Here is a 16,881-nt window from a genome sequence, read left to right on the forward strand (position 1 = left end):
TACATGTCACAATATCATCCTAAAGTATGTTTTTTCAATATAGTTTAATTATATTATTGAAATTTATTCGGGAATTTAGACGTGATGCGTTGGAGGAATTTTTTCAAGAAGGAGAGGTTAGCGCCGCACGGCCAGTGTGCTTGCTAATTCAAGAGGGAAATAGTTCGTTCTGGATCCAAACAAAGACGGTTCTGAACAAAGGACCCCTTGTACAACATTCTGATGGAAGATCAACAAAGATAAGGACCCAATTTGGGATGCTATTTCATATATCTGTCGAACTGTGCTATCGCTACCGTTTGCCTTGAATCAATGCTGTTGTGTGATAGCTATTGTAGTAAGCTAATATAACGATATATTGTGTTTTTGCTGTAAAACACTTCAAAAATCGGAAATATTGGCTGTATTCACAAGATCTTTGTCTTTCATTTGCTATCCACCATATATTTCTCTGAAATGTTTTATGATGAGTAATTAGGTAGTTGACGTTGGTGTCTGTATTTACTCTGGCTACTCCCGTGCTATTTCTGACTGTAGCTATGATGGTAGCAGTAATGTAAAACTGATTTATAGCTCAAATATGCACATTTTTCGAACAAAACATAGATTTATTGTATAACATGTTATAAAACTGTCATCTGAGGGAGTTGTTTCTTGGTTTCTTTGGTTTGTTTGGTTGATTTTGTGCATGCTACCTGTGCTGTGAAAAATGTCTGTGCTTTTTTTCTATTTGTTGGTGAGCTAACATAAATATATATTGTGTTTTCCCTGTAAAACATTTTTTTTAAATCGGACATGTTGGCTGGATTCACAAGATGTGTATCTTTCATTAGCTGTATTGGACTTGTTAATGTGTGAAAGTTAAATATTTCAAAAAAAATATTTGTTGAATTTCGCGCTCTGTGGAATGTGGGAGGAGTTCCGCTAGCGGAACGGGGGGGCGAGACAGGTTAAACCAAATGTTTAACAATGCAGATATCACACCATACAGATATTAAACTATACAGATATTAAACAGTATAGATATTAAACAATTCAAATTTTAAACTGTACAGATATTAAACCTTATAGATATTAAACCATATAGATATTAAACCATACACATTTTTAACTATTCAGATATCACACCATATATATATTAATCTATACATTTACTAAACCATACAGATATTAAAGTATACAGATATTATCATGATATCTAGACATTGAACCCTATATATATTACGTTTTTTTAGATAATATTCAACTCACAGAGTAGAAGACAGGTACGTTCCATCTCAACGTGTCGATCACTAACTGTACCTAAACTCTAGTGACTTGTAGCCTGTCCACCCCCCCCCCCCCCCCCCCCCACCTCTCCTCTCTACCCATCTATACTTCCTCTTGAGATGGACTGAGAGGTGTGAAAGATGTGTGTGACAGAATGAGGGGGCCTAGAGAGAAGAGAGACAGCGAGAGAGAGAGATAGAGAGAGAGAGAGAGAGAGAGAGGAATAGAATGAGAAAGTTTGAGAAATAGTTAGAAAGGGATGTATAGAAGAGAGGGACAGAGAGAAGAGAGCGAGAGAGAGATAGAGAGAGATGGAGAGAGGGAGAGAGACAGAGAGAGACAGAGGGAGAGAGAGGGAGAGAGAGGGAGAGAGAGGGAGAGAGAGAGACAGACAGAGAGGAGATTACCCTTCACAACATAACCTAGATAGATAGATGAGAGAGAGAGAAAGAGACAGAGAGATGGAGAGAGGGAGAGAGACAGAGAGAGAGAAAGAAAGAGAGAGAGACAGACAGAGAGGACACTACCCTTCACAACATAACCTAGAGAGAGAGAGAGAGAGAGAGGGAGATAGGGAGATATGCTCTGGTCTGGTGACTGACATTGCTGGTCTGGTGGCCTACTATTAAACAGTATAACATGATGCTCTGGTGTCTGACATTTAAACAGTATAACATGATGCTCTGGTCTGGTGGCTGACATATAAACAGTTTAACATGATGCTCTGGTCTGGTGGCTGACATTTAAACAGTATAACATGATGCTCTGGTGGCTGACATTTAAACAGTATAACATGATGCTCTGGTCTGGTGGCTGACATTTAAACAGTATAACATGATGCTCTGGTGGCTGACATTTAAACAGTATAACATGATGCTCTGGTCTGGTGGCTGACATATAAACAGTATAACATGATGCTCTGGTGGCTGACATTTAAACAGTATAACATGATGCTCTGGTCTGGTGGCTGACATTTAAACAGTATAACATGATGCTCTGGTCTGTTGGCTGACATTTAAACAGTATAATATGATGCTCTGGTCTGGTGGCTGACATTTAAACAGTATAACATGATGCTCTGGTCTGGTGGCTGACATTTAAACAGCATAACATGATACTCTGGTGGCTGACATTTAAACAGTATAACATGATGCTCTGGTCTGGAGGCTGACATTTAAACAGTATAACATGATGCTCTGGTGGCTGACATTTAAACAGTATAACATGATGCTCTGTTCTGGTGGCTGACATTTAAACAGTATAACATGATGCTCTGGTCTGGTGGCTGACATTTAAACAGTATAACATGATGCTCTGGTCTGGTGGCTGACATTTAAACAGTATAACATGATGGTCTGGTGGCTGACATTTAAACAGTATAACATGGTGCTCTGGTCTGGTAGCTGACATTTAAACAGTATAACATGATGCTCTGGTGGCTGACATTTAAACAGTATAACATGATGCTCTGGTCTGGTGGCTGACATTTAAACAGTATAACATGATGCTCTGGTCTGGTAGCTGACATTTAAACAGTATAACATGATGCTCTGGTCTGGTGGCTGACATTTAAACAGTATAGCATGATGCTCTGGTCTGGTGGCTGACATTTAAACAGTATAACATGATTCTCTGGTGGCTGACATTTAAACAGTATAACATGATGCTCTGGTCTGGTGGCTGACATTTAAACAGTATAACATGATTCTCTGGTGGCTGACATTTAAACAGTATAACATGATGCTCTGGTCTGGTGGCTGACATTTAAACAGTATAACATGATGCTCTGGTGGTTGACATTTAAACAGTATAACATGATGCTCTGGTCTGGTAGCTGACATTTAAACAGTATAACATGATGCTCTGGTCTGGTGGCTGACATTTAAACAGTATAACATGATGCTCTGGTCTGGTAGCTGACATTTAAACAGTACAACATGATGCTCTGGTGGCTGACATTTAAACAGTATAACATGATGCTCAAAATATCCAAAGTCACAAAGCCAAATGTCCTTACAATCGAAAGCATTAGTAAAAAAAGAGGCTGTCTCCACCCCACACATAGACGTATCAGAGCAGTAGATCTGTGTCTGTTTGAGGTTACAGCTGTACGTGAACAACATCACCCATTGTTAAACACCTCTGTTCCTCTGTCACACATGTAGTTTTAGGTCATTTAACTCTTGTCCAGAGCAACTTACAGTAGTGAGTTGATTAATTATTGTACTTTTCCTGTACTGATCCCCCGTGGGAATCAAACCCACAACCCTGGCCCTGCAAGGGCCATTCTCTACCAACTGAGCCACACCGGAAACAGACACACACACAGACAGAGAAACAAACAAACAAACACAGACACAAACAGGCAGAACTACACAGACCCAGACATGCAGACATGTAGACAGCAACACAGATGTACCTCCTTTCTGCCCCCCCCCCCCTCCTATTTTAGTCTCTACGTATTCTGTATGCAATCCTTCCCTTTTCACACCAACACACTTATCTTTAGAATCTGCAGCCTTGACCACCATCAACAGCATCAGCAACAGAGAGGTGTGAAGTTTCCACAACAGAGTTAAAGTTAGTTTATCATGAGAACATACAGACACCACTGACTGGAACTATCAACAACAAGAGTTAGTTTATCATGAGAACATACAGACACCACTGACTGGAACTGTCAACAACAAGAGTTAGTTTATCATGAGAACATACAGACACCACTGGAACTATCAACAACAAGAGTTAGTTTATCATGAGAACGTACAGACACCACTGACTGGAACTATCAACTACAAGAGTTAGTTAACCTCTACTCAATAGGGGGAGCTGTTAGCACTTTTTTTTTCTTGACGTTGCCAAATTAAACTGCCTAGTGCTCAATTCTTGCTCGTACAATATGCATATTATTATTATTATTGGATATGAAACACTCTCTAGTTTCCAAATCTGTTGGAATTATGTCTCTGAGTGAAACAGAACTCATTCTACAGCACTTTTCCTGAGAGGGAGTGAGATTTCAGAAATCTTGGCCCCTGATCTGGGGTCGGTTTTAAGGTCCCTGTAAATGCTATGGGGATACAAACACTGCCTACGCCTTCCTCTAGATGTCAGTAAGTGGTGACAATTTGAATGGAGTCGATTGCGCAATCTGGGACTGTATAAAACACCAAAGGGCGGAAGTCCATTTCTTTTCCTTCCTGCGCCTGACGCACGATGGACGTCGGACTGGCCTCCTTCCAAGCTTTGGTTTAGGCACTTCTATATCCCCGGTCATATTTTTATTCGTTATAGGTGTGAAAGACATCATAAGGTAGTTAATTTAAACCGTTTTATAGCAATTTATATCCGTTTAGTGCGATTTTCTGGTATTTCTTTGTGACGCACTCCCAAGAGTTGGACACTTTTCCAGTACATGCCGAACGTTAGTGGCCATTTCGACAGGACAAGAGGACATCTTTCTACCAAAAGACGATTAGACCGGAGAAAGGATACATTGGCCAAGATTCTGATGGAAGAACAGCTCATAGTAAGAACTATTTATGATGATAAATCGTTATTCTGTAGAAAAATGTTAAACGCATATGCCGCCATTTTCTTTTGGGTAGCTTCGCTTGGCCAACCCTGTATTGCACAGTAAGGATAATTTAAAAAATGTAATTCAGCGATTGCATTAAGAACTAATTTGTCTTTCAACTCAATTGCTGTCCACCCTGTATTTTTTAGTCAAGTGTATGATTATTTATTCATTAGACTAGATCACTGTCCAAGATGGCGCCCGACTTTTTCTGTCCAGTTTGGCTACTATTCTCATTGTATAACCACGATTTTTTTGTGGCTAAATATGCACATTTTCGAACAAACTCTATATGTATGTTGTAATATGATGTTACAGGAGTGTCATCGGAAGAATTCTGAGAAGGTTAGTGAAAAAATTTATATACTTTGGTGGTGATAATGCTATCGCTCTTTTTGCCTTGAATTAATGCTGGGGTTATGTTTGCACATGTGGTATGCTAATATAACGATTTATTGTGTTTTCGCTGTAAGACACTTAGAAAATCTGAAATATTGTCTGGATTCACAGGATCTGTGTCTTTCAATCACTGTATGCTGTGTATTTTTAAGAAATGTTTTATGATTAGTAATTAGGTAAACACGTTGCTCTCTGTATTTTTTCTAGTCAAGTTGTGATGGTGGGTGCAATTGTAAACTATGATTTCTACCTGAAATATGCACATTTTTCTAACAAAACCTATGCTATACAGTAAATATGTTATCAGACTGTCATCTGATGAGGTTTTTTCTTGGTTAGTGGCTATCAATATCTTTATTTGGTCGAATTGGTGATAGCTACTGGTGGAGATAAAAAATGGTGGACAGAGAAAAATGGTGTCTTTTGCTAACGTGGTTAGCTAATAGATTTACATATTGTGTCTTCCCTGTAAAACATTTTAAAAATAAGAAATGATGGCTGGATTCACAAGATGTGGATCTTTCATCTGGTGTCTTGGACTTGTGATTGAATGATATTTAGATGCTAGTATTTACTTATGACGCTATGCTAGGCTACGCTAGTCAGCTTTTTTACTGATGTGGGGGGGGGGGGGGGTGCTCACGGACCCGGGTTTCTGAGGCAGTAGAAGTTAATCATGAGAACATACAGACACCACTGACTGGAACCAGCTGACAGTATCAGTAGTAAAGGCTTCATTTCTTCTAACAGAAGGAGAGTTGTAGTGTTATGTCCATGATGAATGATGTAAAGGCTTCATTACTACTAACAGAAGGAAAGTTGTAGTGTTATGTCCATGATGAATGATGTAAAGGCTTCAATGTGTTTTATATTCTAATTGTTTATGTAAAATTGGAAATTGTATTTTACTATAATGTCATTGTGTGTGTTTATCTTGAGCAACACCAGTATAGACACCAACACCTAATATAGCTTCCAAGACCTAGTGGTTCTATGTGTTGTATCCTGATTTAATCACTAGATGCCAGTGCTCCATGTGGTGTATCCTGATTTGTCCACTAGGTGGCAGTGCTCCATGTGTTGTATCCTAATCTGTCCACTAGATGGCAGTGCTCCATATGTTGTAATGGTGTAATGCTGTACACTGTGATACATCTATTTCATTCCCTGGCTGCAGACATGGATGATACTTTAAATAGAAGTTGTCCCTAACCACAGATCTAGGATCAGATTACTCCACCTCCAATTCTGAAGCCATGCTATCAAATTCTACAACTCACAACCTCTCTTTCGCCACCGCCATCCGGCTTGGATTCTCTGTCGACGCGACCACGTCTGGTCTGCAGACAAATACCCCATCCGCTGTGCCCTCAACCGGCCTCCGTCTGAGCAGACCCCTCCGTCTGAGCAGACCACCCCCCCGGGCTACTAACTTTAAACGGGTGCTAGCTCAGCGGAGGCCTCACTGCTCCATCTACGGCTGCCCCCTGGACACTATGATCACTTGGCTACATAGCTGATGCCTGCTTGACTGTCCATTAATTCACGGTACTCCATTCCGTTTATTTGTGTTTTATCTGTCGGCTCTGTGCTTTAACTCAGGATCTGTGTGTAGTTAATCCGACCCTGTCTGCCTGGTCGTCGCCATTTTTACCTGCTGTTGATGTTGTATGTCTCTCTCAAATATCAATATGCCTTGTATACTGTTGTTCAGGCTAGTTATCATTGTTTTGGTTTGCAATGGACCCCGTAGTTCCACTCTCCGTACCTCTGATACCTCCTTTGTCCCACCCCCCACACATGCGGTGACCTCACCCATTGAGACCAGCATGTCCAGAGATACAACCTCTCTTATCATCACCCAGTGCCTGGGCTTGCCTCCGCTGTACCCGTGCCCCACCATACCCTGGTCTGCACATTATGCCCAGAATCTATTCTACCACGCCCATAAATCTGCTCCTTTTATTCCTTGTCCCCAACGCTCTAGGCGACCAGTTTTGATAGCTTTTAGCCGCACCCTCATCCTACTACTCCTCTGTTCCTCGGGTGATGTGGAGGTAAACCCAGGCCCTGCATGTCCCCAGTCACCCTCATTTGTTGACTTCTGTGATCGAAAAAGCCTTGGCCTTATGCATGTCAACATCAGAAGCCTCCTCCCTAAGTTTGCCTTACTCACCGCTTTAGCACACTCTGCCAACCCTGATGTCCTTGCCGTTTCCGAATCCTGGCTTAGGAAGGCCACCAAAACTTCTGAGATTTCCATACCCAACTATAACACTTTCCGTCAAGATAGAACTGCCAAAGGGGGAGGAGTTGCAATCTACCTCAGAGATAGCCTGCAAAGTTCTGTCATACTTTCCAAGTCTATGCCCAAACAGTTCGAACTTCTAATTTTACTGTGTCAATCTCTCACTGTTGCCGCCTGCTACCGACCCCCCTCAGCTCCCAGATGTGCCCTGGACACCATCTGTGAATTGATCGCTCCCCATCTAGCTTCAGAGTTTGTTCTGTTAGGTGACCTAAACTGGGATATGCTTAACAACCCGGCAGTCCTACAATCTAAGCTTGATGCCCTCAATCTCACTCAAATCATCAAGGAACCCACCAGGTACAACCCTAAATCCGTAAACATGGGCACCCTAATAGACATTATCCTGACCAACTTGCCCTCCAAATACACCTCTGCTGTCTTCAATCAAGATCTCAGCGATCACTGCCTCATTGCCTGTATCCGCCACGGGTCCGCGGCCAAACGACCACCCCTCATCACTGTCAAACGCTCCCTAAAACACTTCTGCGAGCAGGCCTTTCTAATCGACCTGGCCTGGGTACCCTGGAAGGATATTGACCTCATCCCGTCAGTTGAGGATGCCTGGTCATTCTTTAAAAGTTACTTCCTCACCATATTAGACAAGCATGCTCCGTTCAAAAAATGCAGAACCAAGAACAGATATAGCCCTTGGTTCACTCCAGACCTGACTGCCCTCGACCAGCACAAAAACATCCTGTGGCGAACTGCAATAGCATCGAAGAGCCCCCGCGATATGCAACTGTTCAGGGAAGTCAGGAACCAATACACGCAGTCAGTCAGGAAAGCAAAGGCCAGCTTTTTCAAGCAGAAATTTGCATCCTGTAGCTCTAACTCCAAAAAGTTCTGGGATACTGTAAAGTCCATGGAAAACAAGAGCACCTCCTCCCAGCTGCCCACTTCACTGAGGCTAGGTAACACGGTCACCACTGATAAGTCCGTGATAATCGAAAACTTCAACAAACATTTCTCAATGGCTGGCCATGCCTTCCTCCTGGCGACTCCAACCTTGGCTAACAGCCCCGCCCCCCCCGCTGCTACTCGCCCAAGCCTCCCCAGCTTCTCCTTTACCCATATCCAGATAGCAGATGTTCTGAAAGAGCTGGAAAACCTGGAGCCATACAAATCAGCTGGGCTTGACAATCTGGACCCGCTATTTCTGAAACTGTCCGCCGCCATTGTCGCACCCCCTATTACCAGCCTGTTCAACCTCTCCTTCGTATCATCTGAGATCCCCAAGGATTGGAAAGCTGCCGCGGTCATCCCCCTCTTCAAAGGGGGAGACACCCTGGACCCAAACTGTTACAGACCTATATCCATCCTGCCCTGCCTATCTAAGGTCTTCGAAAGCCAAGTCAACAAACAGATCACTGACCATCTCGAATCCCACCGTACCTTCTCCGCTGTGCAATCCGGTTTCCGAGCCGGTCACGGGTGCACCTCAGCCACGCTCAAGGTACTAAACGATGTCATAACCGCCATCGATAAAAGACATTACTGTGCAGCCGTCTTCATCGACCTGGACAAGGCTTTCGACTCTGTCAATCACCATATTCTTATCGGCAGACTCAGTAGCCTCGGTTTTTCTAATGACTGCCTTGCCTGGTTCACCAACTACTTTGCAGACAGAGTTCAGTGTGTCAAATCGTAGGGCATGTTGTCCGGTCCTCTGGCAGTCTCTATGGGGGTACCACAGGGTTCAATTCTCGGGCCGACTCTTTTCTCTGTATACATCAATGATGTTGCTCTTGCTGCGGGCGATTCCCTGATCCACCTCTATGCAGACGACACCATTCTGTATACTTCCGGCCCTTCCTTGGACACTGTGCTATCTAACCTCCAAACGAGCTTCAATGCCATACAACACTCCTTCCGTGGCCTCCAACTGCTCTTAAACGCTAGTAAAACCAAATGCATGCTTTTCAACCGTTCGCTGCCTGCACCCGCACGCCCGACTAGCATCACCACCCTGGACGGTTCCGACCTAGAATATGTGGACATCTATAAGTACCTAGGTGTCTGGCTAGACTGCAAACTCTCCTTCCAGACTCATATCAAACATCTCCAATCCAAAATCAAATCTAGAGTCGGCTTTCTATTCCGCAACAAAGCCTCCTTCACTCACGCCGCCAAACTTACCCTAGTAAAACTGACTATCCTACCGATCCTCGACTTCGGCGATGTCATCTACAAAATAGCTTCCAATACTCTACTCAGCAAACTGGATGCAGTTTATCACAGTGCCATCCGTTTTGTTACTAAAGCACCTTATACGACCCACCACTGCGACCTGTATGCCCTAGTCGGCTGGCCCTCGCTACATGTTCGTCGTCAGACCCACTGGCTCCAGGTCATCTACAAGTCTATGCTAGGTAAAGTGCCGCCTTATCTCAGTTCACTGGTCACGATGGCTACACCCACCCGTAGCACGCGCTCCAGCAGGTGTATCTCACTGATCATCCCTAAAGCCAAAACCTCATTTGGACGCCTTTCCTTCCAGTTCTCTGCTGCCTGCGACTGGAACGAATTGCAAAAATCTCTGAAGTTGGAGACTTTTATCTCCCTCAACAACTTTAAAAATCTGCTATCCGAGCAGCTAACCGATCGCTGCAGCTGTACATAGTCCATCTGTAAACTACCCACCCAATTTACCTACCTCACCCCCCATACTGCTTTTATTTATTTAATTTTCTGCTCTTTTGCACACCAGTATCTCTTCTTGCACATGATCATCTGATGATTTATCACTCCAGTGTTAATCTGCTAAATTGTAATTATTCGATTTATTGCCTACCTCATGCCTTTGCACACATTGTATATAGATTCTCTTTTTTTTTCTACCATGTTATTGACTTGTTTATTGTTTACTCCATGTGTAACTCTGTGGTGTTGTCTGTTCAGACTGCTATGCTTTATCTTGGCCAGGTCGCAGTTGCAAATGAGAACTTGTTCTCAACTAGCCTACCTGGTTAAATAAAGGTGAAATAAAAAAAATAAAAAATAAAAACATTTTATTTATCATGTGCTGAATGCAACAGGTGTAGACTTTTACTGTGAAATGTTTACTGACAAGCCCCTAACCAACAATGTAGTTCAAGAAATAGTTAAGAAAATATTTACAAAATAAACTAAAGTAAAAAAGAAAATATAAAGTAACACAATAGAAATTACATAACAATAACGAGGCTATATACAGGTGGTGCTGCTACCAAGTCAATATGCTATTATCTGAGGATAGCACCCCAGCTAACAATCACAGACCATCATATTTCAAAACTCCCGGCGCGACACAAAACGCAGAAATATAGATATAATTCATGCCTTACCTTTGACGAGCTTCTTCTGTTAGCACTCCAATATGTCCTATAAACATCACAAATGGTCCTTTTGTTCGATTTTTTACGTCAATATATATCCAAAATGTCAATTCATTTGGCGCGTTTGATCCAGAAAAATACCGGTTCCAACTTGCACAACGTGACTACAAAATATCTCAAAAGTTACCTGTAAGCTTTGTCCAAAGATTTCAAACTACTTTTGTAATACAACTTTAGGTATTTTTTTTTTTACGTAAATAATCGATGAAATTGAAGACGGGATGATCTGTGTTCAATACCGGAGGAAAACCATGTGTAGCATGCTTTCTGGTCACGCGCCTCTAACAAACAGTACACTTCACTGGAGCCTCATTCTGAACATGGCTACTTCTTCATTTCTCAAAGGAAAAACCTCAACCAATATCTAAAGACTGTTGACATCCAGTGGAGGCGATAGGAACTGCAGGAAGGTCCCTTAGAAATCTGGAGTCCCAATTAAACCTAAAAAAAAAGAAATCTGAATGGTAGTAGAGAAGTTAAGGAGCCTTTTGGACCCAGACTTGGCGCTCCGGTACTGCTTGCCGTGTGGTAGCAGGGAGAACAGTCTATGACTTGATGACTGGAGTCTCTGACCATTTTTTGGGCCTTCCTCTGACAGCGGCTGGTATATAGGTCCTGGATGGCAGGAAGCTTGAACCTTGTGGTCGTAGGCCACAAGGCGGTACCATTCCAGGCGGTGATGCAACCGGTCAGGATGCTCTCGATGGTTAAGCTGTAGAACTTTTTCAGGATCTGGGGAACCATGCCAAATCTTTTCAGTCTCCTGAGTGGGAAAAGCTATTGTCGTGCCCTCTTGAAGACTGTCTTGGTGTGTTTGGACCAGACAGTTTTGTTGGTGATGTGGATACCAAGGATCTTGAAACTCTCCACCCGCTGCACTTCAGCCCCATCGATGTTAATGGGGGCCTGTTCGGTCCTCCTTTTCTCATAGTCCACGATCAGCTCATTTGTCTTGCTCACATTGAGGGAGAGGTTGTTGTCCTGGCACCACACTGCAGGTCTCTGACCTCCTCCCTGTAGGCTGTCTCATCGTTGCCAGGTCTCTGACCTCCTCCCTATAGGCTGCCTCATTGTTGTCAGGTCTCTGACCCTCCTCCCTATAGGCTGTCTCATCGTTGAGGGAGAGGATGTTGTCCTGGCACCACACGGCCAGGTCTCTGACCTCCTCCCTATAGCCTGTCTCATCGTTGAGGGAGAGGTTGTTGTCCTGGCACCACACTGCCAGTTCTCTGACCTCCTCCCTATAGGCTGTCTCATCGTTGTCGGTGATCAGGCCTACCACCGTTGTGTCGTCAGCAAACTTAATGATGGTGGTTAGGGGACCATAAAACGGCAGCCATTCTCCTCTCCTCTCCTGACACCGACAACAGTGTCTGCTCAGTGTTTATGGAAACAGTGTTGATTGTTGTGTTGTGACAAGGGGTGGTATTCAACCTTGTTTTCTTCAGAGTTCCCAGTTGTCTTGAAAGCACCATAAATCCAGAGAATGACAGACTTTGATGACAAAGTTTGATTAGAACATTTGCCCACAAGAAGGACCACCGTGCCACCTCCAAAAATGTTTTGAATGCTGTAGCTAAGAAAGTCATCCTACGTGTATGTTGGGTAGTAAGCTGTTAGTAGCCCATGTTCCTCACCCAAACAATTTGGTCTCTTTCCCCCTCATAGTTTAGCCTACAGTTCTGATTTGGTGGTGCACATGTAGCCTATAAACTGTTAGAGAAATGCCATCATCAAATATAGTAAGAGCTTCCATTGTTCCCTTATGCCATAGTTTGTTCATCTCAATTGTCAGTAGAAACCACATTTGTTAAACAATTCAGCCATATCAGCTATGTTTTTAAAAAGGCAGTAAATGAGGCTGAATGAACTGTTTTGCTGGAGGACAAGGCTCCACTGAGGCTCAGGGGTAGCGGTGTGTAAGGAGTCACTCCATGGTGCTGAAAAGGCTCTGCTGTTGGGACAGCTTTATGTCGACCCTAACAGTTTGTGGGCACCGTTTGTCAAAGTTAGTGCAATTCATGTATTGTGTTGTGTAGTGGCATGAATCAAAGAAAAATGGCCTTGAGATTTACTGCTAAAATCACCACTGGACAACAAAGCTGTAATAAATATTTACATTTACAACAACTTGGGATGTGCCAAGAACATTGATCATATAAAATACATGTGACTAGATAGTTGAGCAGTATGGCAGAAATGACTGAGGGCTGTAGGGGAAACCTGGAATGGAGTATTTAGAAGATATTAAAGGCCCTGGGGGCTGTAGGGGAAACCTGGAATGGAGCATTTAGAAGATACTCAAGGACCTGGGGGCTGTAGGGGAAACCTGGAATGGAGCATTTAGAAGATACTCAAGGCCCTGGGGGCTGTAGGGGGCACCTGGAATGGAGTATTTAGAAGATACCCAAGGCCCTGGGGGCTGTAGGGGGCACCTGGAATGGAGCATTTAGAAGATACTCAAGGACCTGGGGGCTGTAGGGGAAACCTGGAATGGAGTATTTAGAAGATACTCAAGGCCCTGGGGGCTGTAGGGGGCACCTGGAATGGAGTATTTAGAAGATACTCAAGGACCTGGGGGCTGTAGGGGAAACCTGGAATGGAGTATTTAGAAGATACTCAAGGCCCTGGGGGCTTAGGCGGAACCTGGAATGGAGCATTTAGAAGATACTCAAGGCCCTGGGGTCTGTAGGGGGAACCTGGAATGGAGCATTTAGAAGATACTCAAGGCCCTGGGGGCTGTAGGGGGAACCTGGAATGGAGCATTTAGAAGATACTCAAGGCCCTGGGGGCTGTAGGGGGAACCTGGAATGGAGCATTTAGAAGATACTCAAGGCCCTGGGGGCTGTAGGGGAAACCTGGAATGGAGCATTTAGAAGATACTCAAGGCCCTGGGGGCTGTAGGGGGAACCTGGAATGGAGTATTTAGAAGATACTCAAGGCCCTGTGGGCTGTAGGGGGAACCTGGAATGGAGCATTTAGAAGATACTCAAGGCCCTGGGGGCTGTAGGGGGAACCTGGAATGGAGTATTTAGAAGATACTCAAGGCCCTGGGGGCTGTAGGGGGAACCTGGAATGGAGTATTTAGAAGATACTCAAGGCCCTGGGGGCTGTAGGGGGAACCTGGAATGGAGTATTTAGAAGATACTCAAGGCCCTGGGGTCTGTAGGGGGAACCTGGAATGGAGCATTTAGAAGATACTCAAGGCCCTGGGGGCTGTAGGGGGAACCTGGAATGGAGCATTTAGAAGATACTCAAGGCCCTGGGGGCTGTAGGGGGAACCTGGAATGGAGCATTTAGAAGATACTCAAGGCCCTGGGGTCTGTAGGGGGAACCTGGAATGGAGCATTTAGAAGATACTCAAGGACCTGGGGGCTGTAGGGGGAACCTGGAATGGAGTATTTAGAAGATACTCAAGGCCCTGGGGGCTGTAGGGGGATTACAAACAGAGTGGGTTTGATGTCATTCAGAAAAAATTAAAAACAGGTGTCACTGATCCGGTCTGGCGGAAGGCTCTAGCTGATCCGGTCTGGCGGAAGGCTCTAGCGGCTCCTGTCTGGCGGAAGGCTCTAGCGGCTCCTGTCTGGCGGAAGGCTCTAGCGGCTCCTGTCTGGCGGAAGGCTCTAGCGGCTCCTGTCTGGCGGACGGCTCTGTAGGCTCATGGCAGACGGGCAGCTTTGAAGGCTCAATACAGACGGACAGTTCAGACGGCGTTGGGCAGACGGCAGACTCTGGCCGGCTGAGACGCACTGTAGGCCTGGTGCGTGGTGCCGGAACTGGAGGTACCGGGCTAAGGACACGCACCTTCAGGCTAGTGCGGCGAACAACAGGGCACACTGAACTCTCAAAGCGCACTATAGGCCGGTGCGTGGTACCGGCACTGGTGGTACCGGGCTGAGGGCACGCACATCAGGGCGAGTACGGGGAGAAGGAACAGTGCATACAGATGCGTTGGGCCGGCTTCATGACATCCGGCTCAACGCTCAATCTAGCCCGGCCAATACGTGGAGCTGGAATGTACCGAACCGGGCTATGCACGCATACAGGAGACACCATGCGCTCTACTGCGTAACACGGTGTCTGCCCGTACTCTCGCTCTCCACGGTAAGTACAGGGAGTAGGCGCAGGTCTCCTACCTGACTTCGCCACACTCCCTTTAAGAAATGTTTGGGTTGTACTCACGGGCTTCCAGCCTTGCTTCCGTGCTGCCTCCTCATATCGCCTCATCTCGGCTTTAGCTGCCTCCAGCTCTTCACGGGGGAGGCGATATTCTCCCGGTTGTGCCCAAGGTCCCTTACCATCCAGTATCTCCTCCCATGTCCATGAATCCTGTGTAGGTGGGTCCTGTTGCCGCTTGACACGCCGCTTGGTCCTAGATTGGTGGGTAATTCTGTCACGATCGTCTTGCTGTGAGAGATTGGACCAAGGTGCAGCGTGTGCAAAATACATCTTCTTTATTTTAAGAAGAGAGAAAAAACAAACAAGAAACGAACAACTATAAACGAACTAAACAAAATAACAAAACTGACGACCGTGAAGCTATATAGACAGATAGTGCTGACACAAACACTACACATAGACAATTACCCACAAACAGCTAAAGCCTATGGCTGCCTTAAATATGGCTCCCAATCAGAGACAACAATAACCAGCTGTCTCTAATTGAGAACCAATTCAGGCAACCATAGACTTTCCTAGACACCTACACTGAACACTAAACCATCTACTCTACTAAACCCCCTAAACCATACAACCCCCTAGACAATACAAAAAAACACAAACTTCCCCATGTCACACCCTGACCTAACTAAAATAATAATGAAAACAAAGATAACTAAGGCCAGGGACAACAGATTAAAAAACAGGCTACATGCTTGAGGAATATCATTTATTTAATTCTATATGATACAAAGACAAAATCTATATCTTTCCGTGATGATTAAATGACAAAATAATGGTTTTGCACAAAACAACCAAAATAAATCAATAGGCCTACATTAGTTTAATGATTAAATCAAATAATAATTTGTCTCTACTACTATAGAGACCACAATTGGAAAATAAAGATAATAATTATAATAATATAATTCTCCTCTCCTGTATGTTTTCTATCTCTGTAACATGTAACGGTATAACATTATACTGAACCTGTGACAATAAGGCCTGAACCTCAACACCTATCAGTTGATCTGTATAGACATGAAAAGTTAAGGCATTTACAATGTATCAACCATAATGCTATACAGTATATGACCAGTATATGACTGATGTTAAAGCTGCTGAATGAATAATACAACACACATTATATTAAAACACATTCCAATCAGAATAATACATGTATCAGTTAATAGATCACATTTGATCAAATGCCACTATTGTTCCAGCAGGTGGAGCTACAATGTAACAACATACAGCATTGTGACTCACAGTTCTATATTAGAATGCCATGAGTTCCATTCTGATGGTTGTTATGGTGATCAGGTGATCTCAGCCTCACTCTTCTTCAACACGATCACCTGTTCAACACAGAAGTAGTTCATCAGTGTGGCCATGTATTTACTTATCCAATACAGTAACATTTAGAAATTTAAATCACATCAGATGATTTACTACTGAATACTGTATCGTATCATATTATTTCCAATTGTAAAGGCTGTCCTCCTCTTCTTCATCCGAAGAGGAGCAGGGATTGAACCAAGGCGCAGCGAAGTTTGAACACATAATGAATTTAATGACAAGACGAAAAACGAACACGAACTACACTTGAAATGATACAAAATAACAAACGACGTAGACTGACCTAAACATGAGAACTTACATAGACACGCAGAACGCACGAATAGGAAACAGACTACATAAACCGAACAAACCGTATACAGTTCCGTATGGTGCAAACATAACACAAACACGGAAGACAATCACCCACAAACAAACAGTGAGAATGCCCTACC

At 43.9% G+C, this 16,881-nt stretch overlaps 1 protein-coding gene across 1 annotated transcript in view; it reads right to left on the minus strand.

Moving 5' to 3' along the window:
- LOC129842283 (Fc receptor-like protein 5) overlaps positions 1-16,482 on the minus strand; it is a 107,514-nt gene extending 91,032 nt beyond the window's left edge. The window contains exons 1-5 of the mRNA XM_055910767.1: positions 16,428-16,482; positions 14,132-14,212; positions 13,920-14,000; positions 13,655-13,735; positions 13,338-13,418 (exon numbers count right to left, since the gene is read on the minus strand). Coding sequence (XP_055766742.1) covers positions 13,338-13,418; positions 13,655-13,735; positions 13,920-14,000; positions 14,132-14,212; positions 16,428-16,482 — 379 coding nt within the window. The remainder of the gene's footprint in view (positions 1-13,337; positions 13,419-13,654; positions 13,736-13,919; positions 14,001-14,131; positions 14,213-16,427) is intronic.
- Positions 16,483-16,881: the final 399 nt, after the last annotated feature.

Source organism: Salvelinus fontinalis, unplaced genomic scaffold (genome assembly GCF_029448725.1).
Source record: "Salvelinus fontinalis isolate EN_2023a unplaced genomic scaffold, ASM2944872v1 scaffold_0029, whole genome shotgun sequence".
NCBI classification, from domain to species: Eukaryota; Metazoa; Chordata; class Actinopteri; order Salmoniformes; family Salmonidae; genus Salvelinus; species Salvelinus fontinalis.